General features: G+C 40.2%; 2 protein-coding genes across 2 annotated transcripts; one reads left to right on the top strand and one right to left on the bottom strand.

Moving 5' to 3' along the window:
• Positions 1 to 1,390: 1,390 nt before the first annotated feature.
• On the bottom strand, positions 1,391 to 7,586 carry ndufa8 (NADH:ubiquinone oxidoreductase subunit A8). The gene is made up of 4 exons (XM_053515593.1): positions 7,429 to 7,586; positions 5,784 to 5,947; positions 2,065 to 2,230; positions 1,391 to 1,713 (listed from the first exon to the last, which is right to left on the bottom strand). Exons 1-4 carry the CDS (start codon positions 7,477 to 7,479, stop codon positions 1,576 to 1,578), a joined length of 519 nt encoding a protein of 172 aa, XP_053371568.1. The 5' UTR covers positions 7,480 to 7,586; the 3' UTR covers positions 1,391 to 1,575.
• Positions 7,587 to 7,901: 315 nt separating this feature from the next.
• On the top strand, positions 7,902 to 23,925 carry morn5 (MORN repeat containing 5). The gene is made up of 7 exons (XM_053476195.1): positions 7,902 to 8,091; positions 8,269 to 8,416; positions 9,810 to 9,921; positions 10,091 to 10,222; positions 22,985 to 23,078; positions 23,217 to 23,279; positions 23,652 to 23,925. Exons 1-6 carry the CDS (start codon positions 8,045 to 8,047, stop codon positions 23,221 to 23,223), a joined length of 540 nt encoding a protein of 179 aa, XP_053332170.1. The 5' UTR covers positions 7,902 to 8,044; the 3' UTR covers positions 23,224 to 23,279; positions 23,652 to 23,925.
• Positions 23,926 to 25,551: the final 1,626 nt, after the last annotated feature.

Here is a 25,551-nt window from a genome sequence, read left to right as displayed (position 1 = left end):
GGCTTATTAAGTCCTTTGTTCTTGAGGTTTTCACAGTGTATCCGGTTGATTGAATTAATTCTTAACGTTGTTGTTCCAGATGCAATGCCAAAGACACGATGAGTTATCTTTTTTTTTTTTTAGTTTGTTCTGGTTTAACATTCAAACATAGTTTACAAAACCAAAAACTTGAGATAAGATAACTAAACAGTTATTTTAAAAGTTTTATTGAGATTTTAGAGAGATGTACTGTGATGTAGAATGTCACGGTCATAGCCTTAAAATTTGTGGATACAGGACCGGTGTATGATATCAATGTTACATTACGCTAACACTCTTTTTTTGAGAAATCATCAAGAGATGAGAAATCATGTCTTAATTATTTAAAACTATAATGTTAAACCTGATCTATTTATTAATATGACTATTATAACTAATTATTAATATATAACAGTGACATGCTAGCACCTGCTCTACTCACGATATACTGTAACCGCTAGTCGTTCCCTCACAAATTATAACCCAGTTATTTAATAACCTATCACTGTCTGGAAAACTGTTGGCATTATTTAAGGCACCGTACAGGCATCAATGTTTCATCATTTATTTTTTTATCCGAGACATCATATTGACGATGTGACAGTTAAAGCACTCCGTAAGGCCTTTTCCAGTCCAGCATATACACAAGACTTTCGACAGAATTAAGATGCTCCCAGAACCGCTCACATTCTCTTGGTTTCACTATTAAACAGGCCTCTGGTTTCTATTTCGCCTTTTTTTTTTTTTCTTGCAACTGTACCAGGGGTTTAAGTGATCTCCCATCACGCTCATTTAAAAGGTTTTTCTGATCACATTTCTTCTGTGAAGTTGACGCTTCAGCTCTGTCCCTACAGAGCTGTTAACCCAATTCCATTCGTCAGCTTTACCTCAGTTGTTGTCTTTGCTTGATGCAGGACAATAAACATATTTTCCACCGTCATGGGATATGAAGAAACGAGAAGCTCCTCACTGCATCAGTTAAAGAATTGTTGCAGCTGACATATTAATCACTGCAGTAATTATCCAATCAAAGCCTCTTAAGTATTTACTTATTTTAATCGAAAAAGTTAGTAATTATACCTCTGGGGGAAGATAATTTTTGGTCCAATTTGGACCAAAATCACTTTTTCACTGATAAAGAAATAAAAATATATAAAAAACATAAAAGACCTCTAAATTTAGACATAAAGACATAAATTTTCTAATTTAACTTAATAAAGTTAAGTAATATTCAAATAGATTTATAGAATATAATAATAATAATAATAATAATAATAATGAGTAATAAATAAATAAATGCAGCCCTAGAGATCTATGGGAAAGATAATTTGCCCAGACAACAAGACACAAAATAAAATCACCAGCACAAGTCTGAATGAAACTTATTTAATCCACAACACATAATTAACTGTGTTCATTTAATACATTTCTATATGTAGGATAGCAGATCGGTGCTGTGAGTGAAGCGCCGGTTCCACTACTGTCCATCGGTCAGGTTCTGGAAATGTCTGAGAGGAGCGTCAGCAGGTTCGGTGGGGAATAAGGAAAAGTCTCTCTTTACCAATTCCAGAAAAACAGGCGGCTGCCGTGCTTGGCGGGCTCGAGCGGGGCGTCGATCACAGGGTTGGGCTCGGGTCTCGGTCTAGAGTGGTACGGGTTCTCGGGAAGGGGCCGAGAGGTCGCCACCTTAGTCACCTGACGCAACACAGGGAGAGATGGGGGGTGTAATGAGGAAAGGAAGTGACAGATCTGTTCGTGGTGTAATTCTACCCCAGTGCTGAAACACAATCTCATGCGGGACTCAGCTACAGATAACGTCATGATTTTGTCCTCGCTCCAGATAACGCATAAAAATAAATAAATTCTTTACCAATGGCTAACAATCACAGGTTAATAATGCTTGTTCTTGCGACAACTCTTGGACAGTAAACGTTAACATGTATGGAAAGGGACTCCAGTGTCAGAGCTTTATAACATTCAGCTGCACCTTTGTGTGTGTGTGTGTGTGTGTGTGTGTGTGTGTGTGTGTGTGTGCACATATCTGACCTTGGACAGGTCTCCCAGTTCGGGTCTCTCCCAGCCGAGCTTCTCCAACACACACTCGTCAAACACCTTCTGCTGCTTACGGCAGTGACGGAGCTCAGCCAGACCAGAGTAATCCAGACAGGTCCAGTACTCGGTGAACGACTCGGAACAGTTCCCCTTGATCTGCCTGTGTGTGTGTGTGTGTGTGTGAGTGTGTGTGTGTGTGTGTGGTGATGGGGGGTGAGGGAACAATACAGAAAAGAACATCCATTTGCATTTAGTCTATACATCACAAGTACATATGTTCTTATTGCTTTTAGCCATTTTATCTCCGAGTGTGCGGTCCTTCTGAAGACGTTTGTTTAGACGTTTTAAGAGTATTGCATCCAGGAGCGTATCAAAGGGCTGGGCAAAAAAGGGGTGGTCTCACACCCTCGGGGGGCCTCGAATCATCTGCTTATACACTAACTACATTTATCACAGTGTGAGTGTGTGTGTGTGTGTGTGGCATTAATAAATAGAGGTTTAGGTACAATTTTACTCACTCAGTGTTCTTTGAAGCAGATCTGTACTTTTAACTGAAAAGCTAAAAAAAAATAAAATCTACACAAATATCCAGGGGAAAATATGTAATTTCACAATCAGCCTTTTCTTTTTTAATAAAAGAGTCGACCATTTCACTGCAATACTGAACATTTTCAGCAAGAGCTACGGATTTTTCCAAATCAGTAACAGATACAGCAATTTCTTTTCCCGTTTAAACCTGCATCACGGATGGGCGTTATTTCATTTGCCTTATTTAAGTGCCTGCTGTTTACTCAGGTTTAGACAACCAGCTGGCGGAGACGCTTTCTGAACGCTGTGCAGACCTGCGTTCTTTTTCGCTACATTTTTTTCAACAATGATCTCCAAACCACCCAAAAAAAAAAAAAAAAAAAAAAAAAAAAAAAAAAAACCTGCATTCCTGAAGTCCGTAAACCTGTGACAAAAATATTTTTCATTTGAGACTGGGGAAATTGTGTGCTTTTGTGCCCAAACCTAAACCTGAGATGCTTCTAGACGAACTTGCAGTCAATCGATAAAACAAACGCTCACGTGAGCTTTAAGAAGAGAGAGGACACTGGGATTACAACCCCCTTTTAAATGTATTTATTTTTTTTATGTGCATCAGTGTTAAAACCCAACGAGAACTACTCTAGCTGCAGATTACCAGGATTTGGGTTTGATCATCCGCCAGTTAATAATTCAATCCATGGCTCTCTTTTCCCCCCTGCCTGTCCCTCGGCTCACGCAGGTCCCTTTCCGCTCTGTTTGTGCTTAACCCTGCTTGTTTACACTGCTGACAGAATGGTTTATTCCACCCTCCTTAGCCAGCGGTTAGATCTGTACGCATCCCCCCCTGAAAAAAAGCTGTTTTGTGTTTTAATGACAGACACCAGTCACGGTGCAGAGGCGTCGCTGTGTTATTAGAGCCGAGCGCCTGCCATTAGCCAGACTGAGACGAAGCAGACGACTTCCTACATATAATCGAGCGAGTGGGGGGGGTCAAAGCTCTCCGCTCCACGCAGGATACACGCACAGCCACCAGACGCTAAAGACTCGACACGTAATTATGGGATTTAGTCATGCGTCATGGTAATGTCACGGGGCCAAGGACCTCAGGACCGCGTGGGCTACATACGCCATCTTTTAATTATAATGTCACAACACAAGCTTTCTGTCTCGTTATATCTACGCTAGATGACTAATTCTTAAATCCTTTGTAAATAGGTTTATGCTGATATAATTCCTTCAGTCTGATTAAAATCATTCCAGTTAAAGACTCAATCTAACTTTACAAAGTCAGATTTTGATCCGTCACAAATAATTTTTTTAATATAAATCCCACCTCCTGTGTTACAATTCAGTCCCATCTACGATTGGTTGGATGCTTTACTGCGTTTAAGTTCCAGCCAATCAGTGCTCCTTTCTCAGCCAGAGCTGTCCTCATGGAGTTTACTCAGAAATGAGAAATGGAAGCAAAATTTCCTTCCGAGACGTTAGTCACAATCTAATTTTACCTCTGCGGGACGCATTATGAATCCCAACTTAAATTTCATTCAGATCGGCGGTCCCGATTGAGGTGATGCTTTTTATTCCGACTATTTAGCAGAATGTTAGAATTCTTTTACCACATAATGCAGTTATCTAATCAGCTAATCATGTAACAGCACAATGTTTAAGCTCAAGAGTTAATGTTCACATCAAACATCGGGATGAAGAAACTATGTGATCTCTGTGCCTGTAACCATGACATGTTTGTTGGTTTGAGTATTTTCTAAAGTGCAGATCTCCTGGGATTTTCACACACAGCAATCGCTAGAGTTTAATCAGAATATTTAGGGAAAAAAGAAAAAAAGAAAAAAAAAACATGCTGTGACGGCGACTGGAAAAATACTGTACATTATCTTTTATTTCTGCTCTTCTGTGCTCACGAGAGACTGAGAATCCTGTTCTTGTTACTGAGATGTCTTTCTGCTCAACGCGGATGCGCAGGGTGATTCCTGGAGTTACTACTGACATGCACCTCAGATCAGTCTGTTCATTCGCCGTACAAACAAACATCACATACCCTCTTAGCCCATCTGGTCCCAACATCAAAGTCACACTAAAAAGTTAACTCATCCTGATGTTTGATGTGATCGCTCACTAAAGCTGTGTACAGGTGTTCCTATTAAAGTGGACAGTGAGTAGATATAGGATTGTGCTGACAGTCAGATATAAAATAAGAGTATAAAATTGGATAAATCAAGGTACACGTTTGGTCTTGTTTTGGGACAGGGCTTCAAAATTTATTTTAATTATTAATAAATCAATTAAGAAAGCCTAATTAATTAAAACTAATTAATAATTACAAAAGACTCAATTAGTTCCATTATTGTTTTTAAAAAAATCATTCAACATACATTACATTTTTTTATAAAAACCTTTAATAAGAACAAATCAGTTATATATACATTTTGTTTTTTATTTTACATTCGATAAAATTCAATAAATATGCTTTTTATGCTTATTTGTTTATTCTTGCAAACATATATTAATTTTATTTTTGTGCATTTATCATTTTATTTATTTAATGTTTTTACAGTCTGATTTTAAAGGATGTTACATGAAATGGATTAAAAGTAATTAAGAGTAATTCTATTCCTTACAGATAAATGCTAAAAAATCTATTTTCTAAAAATCTGAAGAGCATCACATGGTGTTTCTCTCAGAATGCCTAATTCAAGCCTTAAAGTAAATAACTTAAAAGCTGCTAAACATACTTCCTGTGCTTAATGGACACGCAGCCAAATTCAGAACTTCATCATTCGATTAATTTCAGTTTTATTTTTATTCTAACAATGGCCATTGTCGCAAAGCAGGTTTGCAGAATCATAAGGAAAAAAATATGGAAATGAGTTTGAAATGTGTGAGGAAATATGTATATATAATTTTTTTTTTTTTTTCGCACTAACATTGCAACACCATAAATAAGAAGCGGGAAGACAAAAGTAATAGAGGTGTATATGGCCGAATCACTATTCGGCCTGATTGGTAAATTATTAGCGGTTTGTGTCACACTGTGTGATCAAATTGCAGTCTTGATTTTTTTTTTCTCGATTAATTGCGCGGCCCTAGTAGCGAGAGTGTCTAATAGTGTTTTGCCTTTTTGTTTTTTTTGATGAAGCGTGGAGCCTTCCTGTGAGGCATGAGAGTACCTGAAGAAATTAAGTGCGCACTCGTTGACTCTCCTCCCTTCTTCCAGACACTTCCTGGGGTCCTTCTCCTCCCACCTGCACAGCATGAACTCCTTGTTGGGTTTGTCGCACTGCGAGCCGTAGTGATGTGCTGCAGCTTTCAGGACGGCAGACGAGACATTCACCTTGTTAAAAAAAAATTTTCATATAAAGTTATCAGGTCACTCAGGAACTCTTTGTTCCAAAGTGTTTTGACTCTAAATTGACTCACTGAACAAGTGAAATAAACACACACGGTGCACTAATCTCAGGGCTGATACGAGGTGGTATCAAAAGGTTTGGGGACTAGTTTTGTAACACAGCTACAAGGCAGCACGCACGGTCACAGGGAGCACCGACCTTCAGAAGTCAAAAGACATCATCCAGTGTACATCAGGAGCTGTGCACCTGGTGCCATTCTGACCATGTGAGTTTTTACGTCTGCTGTTCAGCCTTTATTCGTCACACATACATTAATGCACAGTGAAATTCTTTATTCTTCGTATATCCCAGGTGTCAGAGCGCAGGATGAGCCATTTTACGACGCCCCTGGAGCAGACAGGGTTAAGGGCCTTGCTCAAGGGCCCAACAGTGGCAACTTAACGGCCTTAACACACTGAGCCGTTTCATCATGAACAATCCACAACATCCCTGCTGTTGTTGAAGTCATACGGAACAGTTCAGGCAGTGGTTCTCACGTGTGATTTGAACATGCTGCCGAGGTCGTTCCCAGGCTGCTGATCCAGGAGCAGGAGGAAAATCGTGTCGAAGCCTGTCGTGAACTCCGTCAGCGTGCCATGTATGACCCGTCCTTCATGTCGAGGATCATTAGTGGCGACAACTTGGGTGCAAAGCTACGACGCGGAGGCGAAGCAACAGTCAACACCTCCATGACCAAAAAAGTGGGGCAGCTCGGCCAAGTGCATGCACAATGTGTTTTTTGACATTCGAGTCACTGTGCAATTCGTCCCCAGGAGCCGGACCGTCAACAGAGAATTTTACTGGCAGGTTTTAAGGTGTCCTAAAAAGGACGTACGGTGAAAGTGAACGGCGTGTCACTATTGAAACTTGTTGAAACCACCTTGTATTTCTGCATGTGTGTGTAGATATGGATAGATAGATAGATAGATAGATAGATAGATAGAACATCTGGAATGCATTATTCATGATATTCATGATATTCATGATAGGCGCGTTTAATATTTATAACCTTGTTTGCATCTTAAATTCAAGACTTCATGTGCTTTATAGTTTAAATTTTTGTCTAACCATCTCCTATTACAGTAAAATATAGATATACACCCTTTACAATGCGCTTTAGAGTGTTTATAGATAATTAGTTAATATAAAAGTTATTAAGAAAACTGATGTAACTTAATATTATGATATAAAGAGCACACTGACATGAGCTAGCCACTGATAAATAACTAGCAAACACAGAACAAGACATTTATGACCAGGTTATGCAGCAAATAATGTCAAAAATGTTGTTATATCGCACTATTTTGTTTACATCTTTGCTAGCTAGTTATCTTAGCCCAAACTTCATTCCTAACACGCTAGCTAGCACCAGGCTGCCTTCAGGTTTAAAACAAAGGACAGTTTCTGCTTCTATAAACACACAAACCTCTTCGACGCTCAAATCCGACACCGTCGGAATATCCACCTGACCGGGCATGACTCTACCTCAGAAACACCCCGAAGCTAATAAAAATAAAAAGGCTAACAGCTCACTCGCTGCTAACCCGTCTTAACGTCCCCGGTCAGAGACGTTAACTTTTATCCCCACCCGTATTCAAACATAAAACCCGCCTCCTTCGCTGGGATTGGCTAACAGGTCAGAGTGACAAGAAATCACCCCATCATGTCAGCGCTTTTTGTGTGCGCGTGAGTTGTCCGAATACAGGTCGGAAAAAAACAACTTCGCTGCAGGAGGACAGCGGGACTCAATGGAAGGTCAGTGAGACGCGCATGCGCAAGTCTCCGCCGCTGGTGCATGACGCAAATATTATGCGACGATGTATTTGCGTATATTTCAAGATCGAAGACGAAAAAAAAAACATTTCGGTTATTTTATTTAACAGAAACGTACATGTTTTCGACTAAGGTAAATGTTAAAGTTTTCTCATGATGAGTCAATTTGTAGAAATGCTTTCTCTCATTTAAAAGCTAAAAAAAAAAAAAAAGAAATCCTGATTGGCAAAGCGTTGCCATGGTAACGTGAATGCGTTTATACCAGCACAATGGAGTTTACAGGGAGCAGTTACAGTGGAGCTTATAAAAATGCCAGGTAAATGAGCAAAAAAGAACATTTAGACGTATAACATAACATTTTTAAAAGTAGGTAGTGGTTAAAAGCTGTTATATTGATATTATAATATAATAAATGCTGTTATATTGATATTATAATATAATAATGTTTTTAAGGATACTCAACAATCGTATTGAATAATCCTGTCCGTTTCAGGATGGAGGGCAGAGGAGTGTACACACTCCCCACTGACACCAGATATGAAGGGGAGATGAAGGACGGCATGTTTCATGGCAAAGGAGTTTTGCACTTTCCCAATGGAGGGAAATATGAAGGAATCTGGGAAAAAGGCATATGCAAGCAGGTTCCTGAGTGTTTATTTATTTATTTATTTATTTATTTATTTAACACACTACAGAGGGGCCCAAACATGTACACACATGTTTGTTTTTTAAAACTTGAATTTAATTATGGCAGCGATGTTGTGCATTCTGTTTTCTCTAAACATGTCAGAAGTAGCACCAACATTAATGCTATCATGTGACTGTCAGAAGAGCGGAATATCTGTTTCATGTTGAAGTGAGTATGCATTTCAACTCAAGTCAAGTAGGCATTTATTGTTATTTCAACCATATACGTACAGTTCAGTACACATTTAAACGAAACTGAACCGAGTTCCATCAGGACTGAGGTGCTGCATACATGCAACATCAATTAATAACAAATTGACACCATAAATTAACAGAAACGATTCCAAGTACTATACAAAGGACCACACAAGACAGCATGAAGTACACGTGCAAGTGTGCAAGCAGGAGCAGCAACATGAAAACATGACACCATGCAACATACTGTGACATACTGTGATAGAGGGTTGAGGTAGTGCAAGTTAATGACATGAAAAAACAGTAAACATTTCTTGTAAATAGCAGCAAAAACGAGAAAGAGTCCTTGTGCAAATAGGAGTAAATAATATAAATATTTGTGCAAAAGAACTATTTTACTGTAGGTTGGGGTTGAAATTTTAAACTTGTAGATCAGTGTGTATGCACATGTGTGTTTATCAGTCCAGTCTCAATTTATTAAGGTGAATATTATCCATGTGTGTGTGTGTGTGTGTGTGTGTGTGTGTGTGTGTGCATATTAGTCCAATCCTTTCTTGTTAAGTAGACGGATGGCTTGTCGACAGAAGCTGTTGCACAATCTGGATGTGTGTGCCTGAATGCTTCGGTACCTTTTTCCAGATGGCAGAAGGGGGAGGAAGGTGTATGTGAGGGGTGTGTCTGATAAGCCACAATGCTGGTGGCTTTGCAGATGCAGCGTGTAATGTAGATGTCTGTAATAGAGGGGAGGGAGACCGCCATGATCTTCTCAGCTCTCCTCACTATCCGCTGTAGGCCAGCCGTCCTCGCGGTCCGAGATGGCACAATTCCCAAACCAGACGGTGATGCACCCGCTCAGGATGCTCTCGATAGTCCCTCTATAGAAGATTGTTTTTGGGCCACTCTGTATTAGTGGCTTAATAACACTTGGTTGAACTTGCACACATGTCATAGACTAGGTTTAAATGATTTTGATCACCCTTTAGGGCCCTGATTCCTGCTCTCATACACCCCATAATTCAATTAATCAGCTCATTAACAAACCCTTTCTGTGTTAAATCAGATGTTACGGATTAATCCATTAACACCTTCCTGCTAAACAGAATAAAGACATCAGCGGAACTGTGGTATAATAAACAGTAGATGTTCTTACAGGGTCGCTACACCTTCTCTGATGGATTAGAGTATGAGGAGAGAGACTGGGATTATTGTCACGGCTGTGATCGACGTTTCTACACCGAGAGATGTTCTGGAGTCAAACCTGCTGGTGAGTAGATCATCTGATCTGTCGTTTCTCTGCTAATACCTGATATTAGCTGTAAGTTACACCAAGGGTAAGGCATTGTTCATCCTAAAGTGAATACTTTGTTGGAGGTGTGCAGTTCGGTTCTTCAGAAAGCTGATGTAGATAATGAGCCGCTGTTTTGTGCTTTTAGGAGAATCTCAGTTGACTAACGCCGATTCTTCTCCGGAGATCCCTAACGGCTGCTACGACTGCGGAGAAGGATTCTACGATCCCAAAACCAGAGTCGTCACGGATTACGCGGGCGGCTTTCTCAGGAACGCTGGTAACAGAATGAGCAATGAATTCTGTTTAAGCATGTAAGACTGAGAATAAATAAATGACAAAACCTAAAGGAAACAGACTTTTACAGTTGGTGGCAAACTTACCGCTTACCAGTACATTTTAATAGAAGCTTTTACATCAAAACTGAAATAGAAACAGTCTATTAAGCATGCTAAAGAGATTTCTACCAGCATGCCTTTCCAAAGAGCCACAACCAACTAAAATATCTACTTTGTTTTAAACTAGCGTAAGTTTGTGTTGTTGATGGTTAAAGAGTTTGTGGAAACAGTTAAAAGCTAAAAATAATCTGCTGATCTTTAATGTAATCAGTCTATTTTTATTATTATTATTATTATTATTATTATTATTTGAGGTTGAAGCCCACGTACATGTCTGTCTGTCTCTCTGTACAGCAGAACTCTCTGTCTAACTTATTAATACAAAGAAATCCCATTCTGTAAGTTTTTATGCCTTGTTTACACTAAGCTGTTCTTCTTTTGTTGTCAGACAAATACACTCCCTGTTTAAAGTAGATTATTACATCCAGTCTGTTTATAACATCACTTCTGCTCAACATTTTGATTTCAGCGCATAACACTGGGCTCTCAGTTCTGGTATTTTACACACACTCACTTTGGACTGCTGCGATTAGTCTATCTATCTATCTATCTATCTATCTATCTAACTATCTATCTATCTATCTATCTATCTATCTATCTATCTATCTGTTTATTTTTTGGAGTAAGCCATTCTGTGTTGCGTGTTTGTTTGTGTTTCGGGTGAATTTGCCAGCTTTGCAGAGGCACAAACATTGTTTCTATGTCTTCCACATACTGTGTGTATTTACCATAAACGATCGTGTTGATTGGTTCTACTGAGTGAGGCATATAGCCACGCCCACGTTAAGGGCAAAGGGACTGCATTCGCCCAAAAAAGCGATGGCTGCTGTCAGGTAATCTGGCATAGAACTGCTCATAATGTCCCTTCTACTCAACATTTTGATTTCATTTATGGCACATAAAGGTGGACTGGCAAAGTTCCATTACATTCTGCCGAGCCAGTTGTGTGTGATGCTGACATGCAGATAAACATGCAGACATTTAGAGACTTTTGGTTTCTGGTCCTTCACTATATGAAACGTTCAGATATTATTGAAAGAGCGAGTTCTGACCAATGTACAGACAAAACCTTTCTTTTATTTATCTGGAGGAAGTATTAGATAAACATAAAAAAAACTTCTATAGCATCAGGAACACTTCATCAAAGCCTTCATTTTATTTATTATAAGCATTTTTTCTGCCACTTTAGGAGGAAGTCAAGAATGCATTTCTGTTATTAATATAAAGTTAGAAATATTAGCCAGATTTTAAAATGGCACAAAAAGATCATAATTGTTGAAGCTAAAAATAGGGACAAAATAATCATCTGCAATCTCCTCCTGATACGATCCGGCCGCCGGTGTAAACAGACCCGCGGTGTCCCATGTGATTCTGTAACCATGCTGTCAGAGCCTGGAGTTAAACTCTGACTCTTCGGGCGAGCAGTGCAGCAGTGAGTGTAACCACAGAACCACCGCTGTCTCTCTGAGGTGTTTCAGGGAGAAGGCAGGAAGATTGCCATCACACCATAACTCCAGGGTAGGTCCTCTCTCTCTCTCTCTCTCTCTCTCTCTCTCTCTCTCTGACATGCCGACACGCTGACATGCTCCTCTAGAGCAGTCATTTGAGCTGTGTGTGCAAAAACAGGCAAATGTAAAACACATTTTTATTTTTTCCACCGTGTGCGATGCCATGTACGGTTTGTGATGTGAAGAGAATTCGGGATGTCAGGAGCGATAGATAGGAACCGTGCTCGCTGGGCCAGACTTTCAGATCGGCAGACCACCAGGCAGTGTCACGGATTAGAGGAAGGTTGGGAATTAAATCACACACACACTCACACACACACACTCACACACACACACACACATGCGCAGACAGTCTGGGTTTATATATATACTGTATGTGTCTGTGGTTAGATGTTTTTGTATATTATATACTGTATTTATAACACCAGCATGTGTTTTTAATAAACCGTATCTGAGATATTAGTTCGATTTACACTGACAGGAAGTGTCTGGGTTTTATGGACTACCTCAATAAGACATAATACGATACTCATTCGTCATCACATTCATCGATCGTGTGTTCAGGTGTGTGTGCGTGTGTGTGTGTGCGTGTGTGTGTGCGCATGAATGGATGGTTCTGACTTTCCACTTGGCACTTGGCTGTGTTTTCCACCATAGTTTGGTAAACCCTGTCTGAAGTAACTACACGTCTCGAGCACACACACACACACACACACACACACACACACACACACACACACACACACACACACACACACACACACACACATCCCCATGCCATGTTGGAACAGATCTGGACCTTCATTGGAGCTGTGTTTTCAAAAGGTTTTCATATATTAAAAATCCATTCACAAACTTTAATTTAAAAATAAAGTTGCAAGCAGTGATGACGGGCCCAAGCACCCTGTGCCATTTTTGTACGTGTTTGTGTGTGTCTGTGAGAGTGTTAACATTGTGATATAAATGTGTTTATGCGTGTGTGTGTTTGTGAGTGTAAAATTTGTAATGTGTTTGTATGTATGTGTCATGTCCTCCCTAGGAGGAGTACATCAAAATCCAATTTGGCGAACGACACAAAATAACCGGCGTCCTGTTGGGTTGAACCCAGGACATGCAGCGCGAAAGTTGTTCGGCTCAATGAGCTCTAAATGTGTACTGAGTTTTGTGTATCTACGTGAAAGTGTGTATGAGCTATCCAGCAAAATCTTGTGTGGGGGCCCCTGAGAGCCCCGGGCCACGCAACTCTTAGGCGTCCTAATGGCAGCAGATTCCAACCTGTCTGACAATTTCCATGAGTTTTGAGCATATTAAGACCCCAAAAAGTGCAAAAGGGTGAAAAAAAACCCCAATAATAATCCTTAGGAAAACAAGAGGGTCCTGCGCACCCTATAGTGCTTGAGCCCTAATGAAGCTCCGTTACCTCACTGATGCATCACCGTTGCGCCGTTACATCACAATGTCACAGGCTTAGGCGAGTCAGATGAAAAAAAATAATAAAAACATTTAACCGTTTTGGTTGCCCATGAGGGCGGGGAAGCATATTGTTTCAGGGTTTAGCTACACGGTGAACAGTAGTGTATTTTGTAAATGCAAACTCTCTTTTTCTGGCTGTATAACCATGTGTTTTTGTCATACACCTCTCTGCTGGTGTTTGGTCATTGTGCGAGAAAGCACAGCACGGCCAGGCGATATTTTTATCACTCAGAGGTGAAGGTCTATTTGTCAGAATGGGTGTGAAGACGGAATTTATTGCCGGTGGCTTCCCTCCAGGATGAGGGACGGCCGAGGGGAGGCACACACACCGAGCTACCGCTGAAGAGGAACCTCTGTCCCAGCGGGGGGAACCATCAGGGAAGGACAGGAAAGACGGACAAATTTACAGATGACAGGAGGCAGCCGGCACAGGGAGCAGCAGCTCGGACCGGGGCAGGAAGCCTTGAGGAAATGCCCCGGCTCGGGGCCAAACACTGGAGCAGGAACGGAGGAAACCCTGAGGGATCGCCACACGGAGCCGAACGTCAAATGGATGGACAAGAATGTGTGTGTGGTTTTTTTTTTGTACGGGAACATGAGTCACTGCATACCTGCTGCTGCCACACGTACAGATTCCCTGTCACGCCGCCAGATATCTTATCGCCTGTCCGATTTCAGCAACAGCAGCGGGCACGGAGCGCATCACCTTTTTTTGAGACTCTTTTCAATTCTGGTCAAATCCCCAACCACAGCTTCAGTTCTTACCTGCAGTCACTTCCCATTTACTGTCTGACATGCAAAAGTAAGATAAAAACGTCCTCTTACCTTGTCATCATACTCTACAACTTCTCATTTAACGTTTACAGAAATATTATAAAGAAAAATACACTGCACGGTAACTTATCCAGTGGGTCTTCCACTGGATAAGTTCCTGCAGTGATTAATACGCTTCAGCTCCAATAAGTTATTAAACCCTAACTAATGCATTGAGGAGCTTCTCATTCCATACACAACCATGTCAGAAGACATATCCTGTGGTTGTGACAAAGATGTTACCCTGTTTCAGAAAGGTTTAAATTATTGTCCTGCATCAGGCAAAGAAAACAACTAGGGAGGCTGCTGAAACAAAAAAAAAAATGCATTACACTAAAACCTGGAAGGATAGTGGTGGCCCATCATCTTCAAGGAAGAAATGTGGTCAGAAAAACATCCTGAACAAGCATGATGGGAGATCGCTTAACTCACATTGTGTAAAACACAACAGTAGAACTTGCAGCTATGTTTAATAGTGAAAGTAAGAGCATTTCCACACACACAATGCGAAGAGAACTCGAGGGATTAGGTGTAGCCTTAAGAAAACCACTTATCAGAGAGGCTAATCGAAAAAAAAGCCCTCAGTTTGCTAGGGAGCGTAAAGAATGGAGTGTGGAGCGTTGGAAAAAGGTCATGTGGTCAGTGAGTCCGAATTTACCCTGTTCCAGAGTGATGGGGCGTAAGGGTAAGAAGAGAGGCAGATCCCATCATGCCCAGTGCCCACCGTACAAGCCTGTGAGGGCTTCTGTTGGTCAGGTCTAGGATCAGTAACATTACGCACCCGAAAAATGAGGCCAACTGATGACCTGAATGTCCTGAACGATCAGGTATTATTCACAGGCATTATTCCAAGATGGCATATCGATGGCAGGATTCTTTGGGCTCAGATTGTAAAAGAGTGGTTTCAGGGAGCATGAGACATCATCACACATGGACCGGCCACCACAGAGTCTAGATCTTAACCCCAGTAGGAATCTTTGGGATGTGATGCAGAAGGCTTTACGCCGCGGGCCGACTCTCACATCATCAATACAAGATCTTGGAGAGGAATAGATTTGACTCTGGACTGAAATAAATGTTGCGACGTTGTACAAGCTTATCGACACAATGCCATGTCCGTAAAAGTAGGGTTGTAGGGTACAGTAGGGTTGTAGGGTACAGTAGGGTTGGAGCGACACGTTGATGTAATCGATCACTTATGTGACGATGCATCACAAACGCTTATTATTGGGGCATACGCTAAAAATGATTTTGTACGCTAGAAATGAATTGTGGGAGTTCTTCAACCAGACGCCGACTAAAATGTGGTAAAATGCTGTTGTGGTACGTACTTTCTTATCTGTTGTGTTTCAAACAGGAACTCTCTGAAAGGTTCCCTGTAGACATTCCATGTAAATTTTGACGTTTTGTACGTATTCGATTACTCCGATGCACAATGGCGTTCCTGCTCTACGAATTAGCAGAGAGTATGCAGCTAGTTCAGGTAGCGCACTCCGCTAATCCAATCTAAGAACAAAGCTGAGCATGTAATATAAACATAAATCATACAACTGAGTCGATTTCACAGTAATTATTCAATTTGTGTTAAACTCATTAGCTTTATTCGTTAACCACGGTGCATGTTAACAACTGTAATTACACTCCGATGTTTCCTTCTTCATGATCACTGCAGTGTTATATATAACCTGGTCACACTGCAGCACGCCAAATATCTGTTTCTGCTTAAAAACCTCGAAACACGCGATTCTAAATAACAGTGTCACTGTGTGTGTGTGTGTGTGTATGTGTGTGTGTGTGTAAGCATTCCATCAACAAATAAGGCCTTGTTATACTGCGCAGCTCCACACACTCACTCACTTACACACACGTTGGCAGTGCACTTTAGGTTTTTGGATCTTCCTCTGAAATGAGGGGTGTTTTCCTGCGTGCCAGGGAGGCGTTTAGAGGAAGGACAGATGATTGCTACGGTTCCTCCCAGACCAGAGACGCTCTGAGGAACGTTGCCAAGATCCTGTCGTTAGCGCGTGAGGGTGTGATAAAGCAAACCAAAGTGTGTAGGAGCTTCACATCCATGTTAACTAGGGTGCCGTGGTGAAGCGATCAACATAGGGTTAGCAATCTAGAGTTTAAATTGCTTTCAGGCAGCCAGGCTCAATTTCCCGTCTACCTCAAATACAGCTCTTTATATCAGACCTGCTTGAGGTCACACACCCACAGACTCATCGTCTATATGGAGGATATCCCAGGAGATTTAGGGCACAAGGCAGGGTACACTCTGGATGGGGTGCCAATCCAAACTCACCAAGCATGGGGAGAACATGCAACCTCCATGCACACAGACCCCGAGGCACGAATCGAACCTGGACCACGGAGGTGCGAGACAACAGTGCTAACGCCACCGTGCTTAGTGGGTCCAAAGATGTGATGGACAGTGTGCTGAGTAATAATCTTAAAAGACTGGATTAATTTTTTGAATATTTATTCTATTGTGGTGTTCCCATATATCCCCTAGGCTCCGCCCCCAACGTTCGAAAACTGGAACAGGAAGCTTTTAAGATTTCTTTTGGACTTTGGAGACGTTCTTGGATTTGTCATTGAGGACAAGAAGTCCGTAAGCAAAGAGAAGGTCAAGAGCAGCATATTAAACACGAACAAGATAATATTATAGATTATGAAGGTTTGTGAATCTCCATTTCGAAGGACCTGATTAATTTAGCTCAGATCACATTTGCATGTCATGATGGTTCACGTTCATAATTTTAAGTGACTTTTATCTGCTAATGTGGAAGTGTGTGTCTGAAACGGCACGTATGCACACATCGATACGTCTTTGTTCGCTCCATCTGCGTTAAAACACGTCATATTTGTGCGAGCGTGTGTTCATTTCATACAGTAACAAAAATGTGCTTTGGGTTTCGCTCTGGAGGATGGCGAGCAGTACGTCTGCTGTATTTTTAAAGATCCAGAAGAAGGAAAAAAGCCAGACACCGCTTAACGGTTTTAAAACACATTGCTAAAACCCTTATAAAATCCCAACACTGCCGGTGCTGACTGATGACGTCAGAGAGCGTCGTACACATGTGCAGGGCAAAAAGAGAAAGCTCTATGAGTCTGTAACAAATATATATATCCGATCTAGGACCATGTACAAAAGCAACTCATCCAGTCTGAAAAACATGAGATTTGTTCGTTCAGACACGTAAAAATCTGATCTGTCTCACATTAGGGTAAAAAATAGGACTTGAGTTACTTCAGGCTGGTCATGTAAAAAGAGCCTGTTTAGATTGCCTTGAAAAGTGATCTGAAATGATATGTTTGTTAATCAGGCGTGAGTATAGTACCTGTAGGCTTATTCGTTAGGACGTCTTGGGTTTAGCTGCCAGAGCCACTGAATTGCGGGCTTTTCCAGGTCAGTGATTGAAAATGGAGTCTGTAAACGTGCTCTGAAAATTGCATTAATCATTAATTCATTCATTAATTCATTCATTCATCCATCATGCATGGTGCTTATCCTGTGTAGGGCCATGTGGAGCTTGGAGTCACAAGGTGGCATGTCTTTGGACTGTGGTAGGAAACCAGAGTACCTGGAGGAAACCCATCCAACAGACACACTCCACACACAGACCAGAGGCGAGATTTGAACCCCCAATCCTGGACATTAATGATCCAGGCTGCCGCTGGGAAATATCGTGTTTAAAATCTGCCATTCGTCAACTTGGAATTGTTCAACCCCGGGACAAAAGATAGGTTGCTGATGTGGATGATAATAAAATCCTGATTTGAACGTTATATTAATAATGTATTAACCTTATTGTATATTAGCTGCTTTACTGTCAAACGTTGCAAACTTTAGACAGCGTGCTCGACTTTTCTGAAGGATGTCGTTATGGGTTGAAGGGAAATTGTTGATTCAGTGAGGCGTCCGAGGCAGCGGGGCTGCATTCATCAGCATGCAAAAGAGAAAAACAGATCCTGTGTTTAATTTAGAAATGTTTCAGTTTTAGGATGAACGCAGACTGCAGAAGGCACATTAGAAGATGTGGTGTGTGTGTGTGTGTGTGTGTGTGTGCTGAGCTAGATATTGTTTGTGCTAAGAATGTAATATTTTCATAGATTTGTAGTTAAAATGGATTGGATTTATGTATTATAAATGAGCACATGTTGTGGCTCTCTGGATCTTTTCCCCGAGTCTCTGTTGCTGAACTGTTTGTCCAGGTTTCCTGCTTGTAAAGTAATTTTTCCTGTGAAACAAGCGAAAGGTTCCCGCTCGCCCTCGCTGCCAGTGAAAACAGGACGAGCCCAAACACCTTCTCCACAACGTACAGGCTCCAAACTGGCTTTCTATCCCCGCGTTCACACTGGCAGGTGACGAGTCCCTCGTGACGCTCAGCTCCAGCCTGTGGGCGTGGCTTGTGCGGTACATTTTAAGGTTTACACAAATTAAATATCACATTATTATTATTATTATTATTATTATTATTATTATTATTTATGTTAGGTTCCATTCTCAGATTAGATTAGCAATAAAGCTAACTGTACTAAATCTAAACGCTGTAAGATCTTTCCACACGTTTGTTCATCCTCAGGTCTTCTGATGAGAGATTATATATATGACAAGAATAAAATAAAACCATAGTCAGGTTTTAGCCTACGCATTTCTGCTGATGTTCTTTATCCCTAATTGTAGTTAGGAAGCAAAGTCTTGTGAGGAAAACCAGAGAAATGTCAGAACACACACACACACACCATAGGATTGGCGCAAATGTTTGGATTTGTCACCTTACTGCAATCAAAGCTTGATTTGCATACAATTTTTAAACGTCATGTTATCGCTTTGTCTGTGAAATCGGAGCTCCTTGTCTCTCCCACACACACACACACACACACACACACACATGTGCGTAACAATTGAAGGGCTGCTTTGTGGCTCTCTAGCGTGAGGATCTCTCGCTTCTTTCACCACGAGCTCGCTGTGATCTTAAGGCCATTAATGCAAGTGCAGCTCTGTTTGGAAGGAAACACTTTTCCTTCTGAGTGTATTTTAGGGATTAAGATAAACACCTTTTAACAAGGTGCCATTAGAGCTTCCCGTCCCGCTGGAGGGCTTCAGCACAGAGACTGAGTGACGAATTATTGCCAGCGTTAAGCAGAGAAAGGAGAGACGCTGGAGGACAGCGAGGCCTGCTTCGTCTAATCACTGAAACATGGGCTGGAAGTAGAATAACAGCGCAGGCACGATTTCAGGGGCTTTCAATTCTCCTGTCTTGTGTCTCTGCAGTTTTAAAAATAAGGTTAACAGGAGTTAAAGGTTAAAAGGGTTTTTTAGGGAACAAAAAAAAATAGAGGGTTTTCCTTTTGGAAAGCAAATAAGCCTTAATGAAGTCTTCATTGTGTTCATGCATGATACCGAAACCTTATAGAAATCACAGACGCTCCTTTTAAAATGTCGGATACAATACGGATATCAGAGCTCTGGGTACCAGGCAATAAATTAGACCTTTTTTTGTATTCTGATACAAAAATGCAGTAGTGGATCAGATAGAAAGATCAAGATGAATCCAGGATTAACTCAGTGCTGGAACAGCCCATGACTTTATGAAAAGCTAGAGTGCAAAAGTTTGCACACGTGTACAAGTTTAGTTTCAGAAATGGTCAATGGTCGGGATATTATTAATAAATCAACGAAAGTGAGTGTGCCCTGTTTCTATATCACCATCTCAATTTCTCTGTCCAGACTCAAAAATGTCCTGTTTTTTTTTTTTTTTAATTTATATTGATGATTTGCTTGTGTCTTTGTGGATCATGTCTTCCATCCCAGTGCATATTTTTGGTTTAGGGCATGTGAGAGCTTGTTTGAAGAATGTTCTGAATTTTCACATTTGAAACACTGTAAAATTTTTAACATGTTTCTTTCACCTCGTAATCCCTTGATATGAGGATATTAAGTAAAGATTTAAGGTGTATAATTATCGTTTGAAAAAAAGCTGTGCAAAATAAGTACACCTTTCTAAATCAACGATACGAGATAAAGGTACTTATAAATTATTATTTAGTACCCTTTGCCCTGAGAGTGTGTGGGACTGGGTTTAAGGCACTGTTCAGATAAATTATCTAGAGGTTGTAAAGGGAGGCACACTTTTAAGCTTGACAAAAGGACTGATAATGTCTAATAATCTGCATCATCATATATACATAGATAGATAGATAGATAGATAGATAGATAGATAGATAGATAGATAGATTATTGAACCTGAAGGAGATTCCAGCAGCAGTAGAGACAGTAACACAGAGACAGGTCTGTAGATGTGATTACACACTGTGTCTTACATACAGTCAGTGAGTACACACAGGGTTAATGTGATACTAGAGCAATGCTAAGAAAAAGAAATAAAATACTGATATATACAACAAGAAGAATAAATAAAGACTATAAAATAGCTTGAATTTTTATGTTTCGTACTAATGGTTTTCCTTTAGACCCTGACCACTGCACGTGTGAATTCGTAAAATAAACACGTTTGGCATCACGTAAAGTATGACGTGAGTGATTATAAAAAATCAAAAGGCTAAAAAAATACATATAATAATAATAATCACGTGTGGAAAATAAACACACACACACACTTATGAGACGTGTACTGAATGCCAGAAATATGTGACGTGATTAAAAAACAACAACAACAACAACAACACGTGAATGAAAGGGACACGTGAGGATTATTATAATTAACCCTGTGTTGTTTAATCGATGTATTGTGCATTATTATTCACACCCTCCTGCAGGTTATGAGACGCACCGAGGCAACATGCGGTCTATGTGTTGCATTGCATCGCTTTCTTTCTTTCTTTCTTTCTTTAATCTGCTGCAGAATAAAACCGCGCCGCTTGTTAACTTCCTCGCGCTCACAAAGCACTATTGATATTGAAATTGCGTGTCACAAGGTGACTATTTTCGAGCCGTTAAATGCGGCGGATAAAAAAAAATAAAAAACAACAAAAAAAAGCAACACAACACCAGGCTGAGGTCCACCCGCGGCTCGGTGTAACGGGGGGCTGTACAGTGAGAAGCGCGAGGCCACCTGTGCTCGGAAACAGAGCCAGATTAGCCCATGAATTATAGCGCGCGGGGTAAAACGCCTGGGAAACGATCAGCCTCAAGAGGGCAATTTGGCCGCAAATATGAAAACGCGCAAATTTCTGGAGCCATTACCGCACAGGCGCGGCTCGAGCGCAGGGGTGTAATTGCGGCGCGACCCCCGGCGCACATTCAGGCCGAGAGGGAGCCGATTAATTGGCGTTAAAATAGTAATGAAGTGACGTCCCGTGCGCGGCGGTGGAGCGTCACGCGGCCCCGCGGGCAGGTAGCAGCGCGCGCTCTGGAGAGGCAGTCCGCCTCGAGGCCGCTATTACACACAATCAGGGGGAGGGGCCGAGACCCCGCGCTTCTCCACAATGCGGCTTGGGTTGTTTTTTTCCTTTTTTTTTTTTTTGCGGGGTGTAGAGATAGAGTAAGGAGGGGGGGTTGTTGCTCAAGTGCGTGCAGCTGCGCGAGCGCGATTCAGCTCCGGCCACCTCTCGCGCCGCAATTAGCAACTCCTTTCACTTTTTTTCTCTCCTCCTCTATTTAAAGAAAAGGAGCAGAGAGGAGGAGGAGGAGGAGAGAAAGGACCCAGAGCAGCAGCAGCACCAGCAGCAGTGTTAAGCCTGTGTTTTCTGCTCCTTGGAATCATCTCTGGGAGAAAAGCAGCGAGTGATTGTTGCCTCGAGTGGCGCGTCAAGAGTGTATTTTCATAATTGTGCTCTTAATCCTTCGCTTAAAAAATGGAAATTGCCTTAACTGCGCGTGAATGATGAGATTGACACATGGCCTCCTGTTTTGTTTTGGGTTTTTTTCCCCTCGGAGGGGGTGCTTTAATTTCTGACCCAGTCCTGCATCACCAACATCTCTGCCTGGAAGTCTAAAAGTGTATAAGTTTGGTGCTTTTTACTCTCACATTTTACATTTATGCGTTTGGCGGACGCTCTTACCCAGAGCAACTTAAAAAAGGTGCTTTGAAGTTTCCACCATTGGACAGATCCTTACACTGGTTACTAGGTTACTAACTATAAGTACCATCAGTCACACACACAGTTGGGGAGGTTCTTTTTTTATTTTGTAGGGATAAACCTAAATATCTAAGAAACAGACAGGCATTTAGTCGGCACTGTACAACCGTACTGTTCACAAATCAGGATGCATAATTTACAACATTTAAACAATCAACATTCTCTGAATAAAAAATAATAATAACTGAGACTTTCTGTCTTACACTTACACTTAGGGCATTTGGCAGACGCCTTTATCCAGAGTACCCGAACCAAACCCACCAAGCACACAGAGAACATGCAAACTCCATGCACACACCAGAAGCGGGAATCAAACCTTGACCCTGCACCTTTGACTTGAGGTGCAAGGCGACAGTGCTGACACCACCGTGCTGCCAGCGACTTACATTTTATCTTATTTTACATCTGAGCAGTTGAAGGTTAGGGGCCTTGGTCAAGGGCCCAACAGTGGCATCTTGGCGATGATCCTAGGACCTTTTAATCTGTAGTCCTTAACCACTGAGCTACTCCTGCCCCTTACCATACCTCATATTACCATGGGCATGCAGCTGTAGAAAATGTATGAAGATGTGTATTCAGCTTTTATATTTAGTATAAAAGCCCTGAAAAGTTCTTTTTTTTTAACAAAAACACTTTTTTTGCATAGAGATCAGTCTGAAAAGTTGCTTGACTGTTATGCGATTGTAAATTTGAGACCTGTAACAGATTTACTTTTGCAGAAAAAAAAGAGATTTGCTTTTGCAGATGATCAGGAGCACGAGTGGATCACTCGGACATGCCGGAAGGGCGTGCCACAGATGGATGAGTCTGTAGGATGTGCTCCTGGGAGCAGTACAAAGTAAGTTTGAGTAACATGAGTGGTGTAGATTTGGACAAAAATGCTAGACATAGTGATTCTCTAGAATTCAAGATCAATCACAACATACCAAGCAGTTAATAACTAAACTGTGGGATTTATTGTGTTTTATATCTACAGGTTGTAAAGCTAAAGTCCTGGGAAAGCCTGATGCACCTTTTATATCAACATTTATTTGTTTATGTATGTATTTATTTATTTATTTTAAATGACATTATGATAGCAGAAATAAAATAATAAAACACAATAAAATTTAATGAGTTTTTTAAAAATACCAAAAAAGTCAAAAATAATTTTCTTACCTAAAATACAACATAATACTGCTGTTTATAATGCACCATATTTTAACTCTATATTATTGAATACTGTTTATAAAATAAATCTGTTTATAACATATGCCTGTGCTGTGATTATATAGGGCTTAGTGGTGGATTAAGTTTTTTCCTTTTTTTTCTTAAAAGACAAGATGCAACTGATGCAAGATGGTTTGAGAACCAGTGGGTTAAATGATTAAACGTGTGTGTGTGTGTGTGTGTTCCCTGATCTTTACCCCAGGGAGAAAATTGCAGATGCATGGGGCAGAACAAGGAAATCCAAGCAGAATAGAATCTGCAGAAGTAATTTATTGATAAGCCTCATAAGGATTATAATTCCTGATTGAAACTGAAACCAGAAAGCAAAAAAGAAAGGAAAAGCCAATTTTATCTTCATAAAATTCAGTTTTGTTTCAAGCACAGACTTTTGTGTTGTTTCAGTCTCATGCTTTTCTATAATACAAATTTGTTCAGTTTACATTTAGTTAAATTTTGGAAAATGCAGGCCGTGCAAGTGTACTGAAATAGCACAATTTATTTTCTTTTTAGAGAAATGCATAGTATAAATAATATAAAGAAAAAAATACTTATCAGATTATTATTACTTATTCATTTTACCTGATCCTGTAAGAACTGGAAAAGAAAGGAATAGTTTCTTTAGGATATTTTAAAAATAATATTCATATTTGCAATGCTAAGTTTTGTGGAATTCGTGTAACTTAATAAGTTTAACAAATTCCATGAAACTTTTATACAAAAATTATTTGCATTTGCTTATAGTTTTTTGAAGAAGAAAAGGATTAGACATGGGTTGATAGTGTTTAATATCATTATTAGTACAGTATTTGTATCGTGTCTTCTTTCATTTTAAATCTATGTTTCTTAAATGCAGGACAGCTAAATATGAGATATAATATAAAAAATAGTGTGTGAAAAAAGAATCAGATGATTTACAGCAGTTTTTAAAACAATATTGAAGAAAGATTTGCAGAGAAATTACTTCAATAATTAGTAAATACATGGAAGAAGAGGGGAAAGGTGCATCAGTGCATTAGTGTAAAGTGATTTTTAAAATAAATTCAGCAAATTCGTAATGATTTAGAACAAGTCTAGCACAAATGTTCCTCCAGCCATTGTCACATTGAACAGGTTTGTTAAGGTCGCTTTTAGAAATGAGTGCAAAAGTTTGCACCCCCTTATGTGTATTGAAAAAAAGATAAAGCGAATTGAAAATTTTACGTGAATTAAAAAAATTTAATGGTTCAGGATTAAATTTCGTCATGAGTCTTTGTGTCTTCAGGCCTGATTTAAAGAAAGTGAGTCAAAGTGGATAGTAAAGCTCTCCTGTCTGTATTGAAGGTAAAAATTAAATTAAACGAAAGTGTGGGCAAATGTTAATGTTTTTGTCATGTAAATATTTAACCTACACAGTTGCTGTTTAGTTACATGTGATAATAAAGAATTATTGGCAAAAGCAACACATCTTATAATTTGTAGAAATTTCATTTATGTGTCTTCTTCTTTTCCCAAAAAGGGGGGTGCAAACTTTTAGACTTTCTATAAATTATGCAACAATATAATACCTTTGAAATATATATTTGTAAAAAAAAAAAAAAAAACTGTCGTGCTCTTATAGGAAAATATTCCAAGCCTGAGTCGTGTTTTATTCCTGCTGTACTACTGCAGTGTTTCATTTATTAACAAACACATCTCACTATTTATCTTTTTATAGTTATGTTTAATGATTGTGATATAAGTTTATAGATTAAAAACAAAGTTACACCTTTAACTCTGACTGTTATAAAGTGCTGACACTGGAGACTTTTTCCATAAAGGGAAAATAAACAATGTTAATTGAAATGCACAGTGTATGGAGTGATGGATGGAAAGATAAAAATGCGAGAGCTGCTGCGGAGGAATAGTAACATTTGTGTGTGTGTGTGTGCGTGTGTGTGTGTATTTCATGCCCACCTATTCCAGATCCTTCCCCAAAATTTTCCATCCAACAAATGATCCATTTGGGAAAATAGACCTAAACCCTCCTTTATATTTAAGCGTGTGTGTGTGTGTGTGTCTTTTGAAACAGTACCCGGGACAGGAGATCAGCCCCATGATGCAGCCTGACAGTGACTTCCTGTGTG

The sequence above is a fragment of the Clarias gariepinus genome, chromosome 17 (genome assembly GCF_024256425.1).
Source record: "Clarias gariepinus isolate MV-2021 ecotype Netherlands chromosome 17, CGAR_prim_01v2, whole genome shotgun sequence".
In the NCBI taxonomy this organism is placed as follows: Eukaryota; Metazoa; Chordata; class Actinopteri; order Siluriformes; family Clariidae; genus Clarias; species Clarias gariepinus.
The sequence above is the reverse complement of the archived record's forward strand: the minus strand, read 5'-3'. Positions and strand labels throughout refer to the sequence as shown.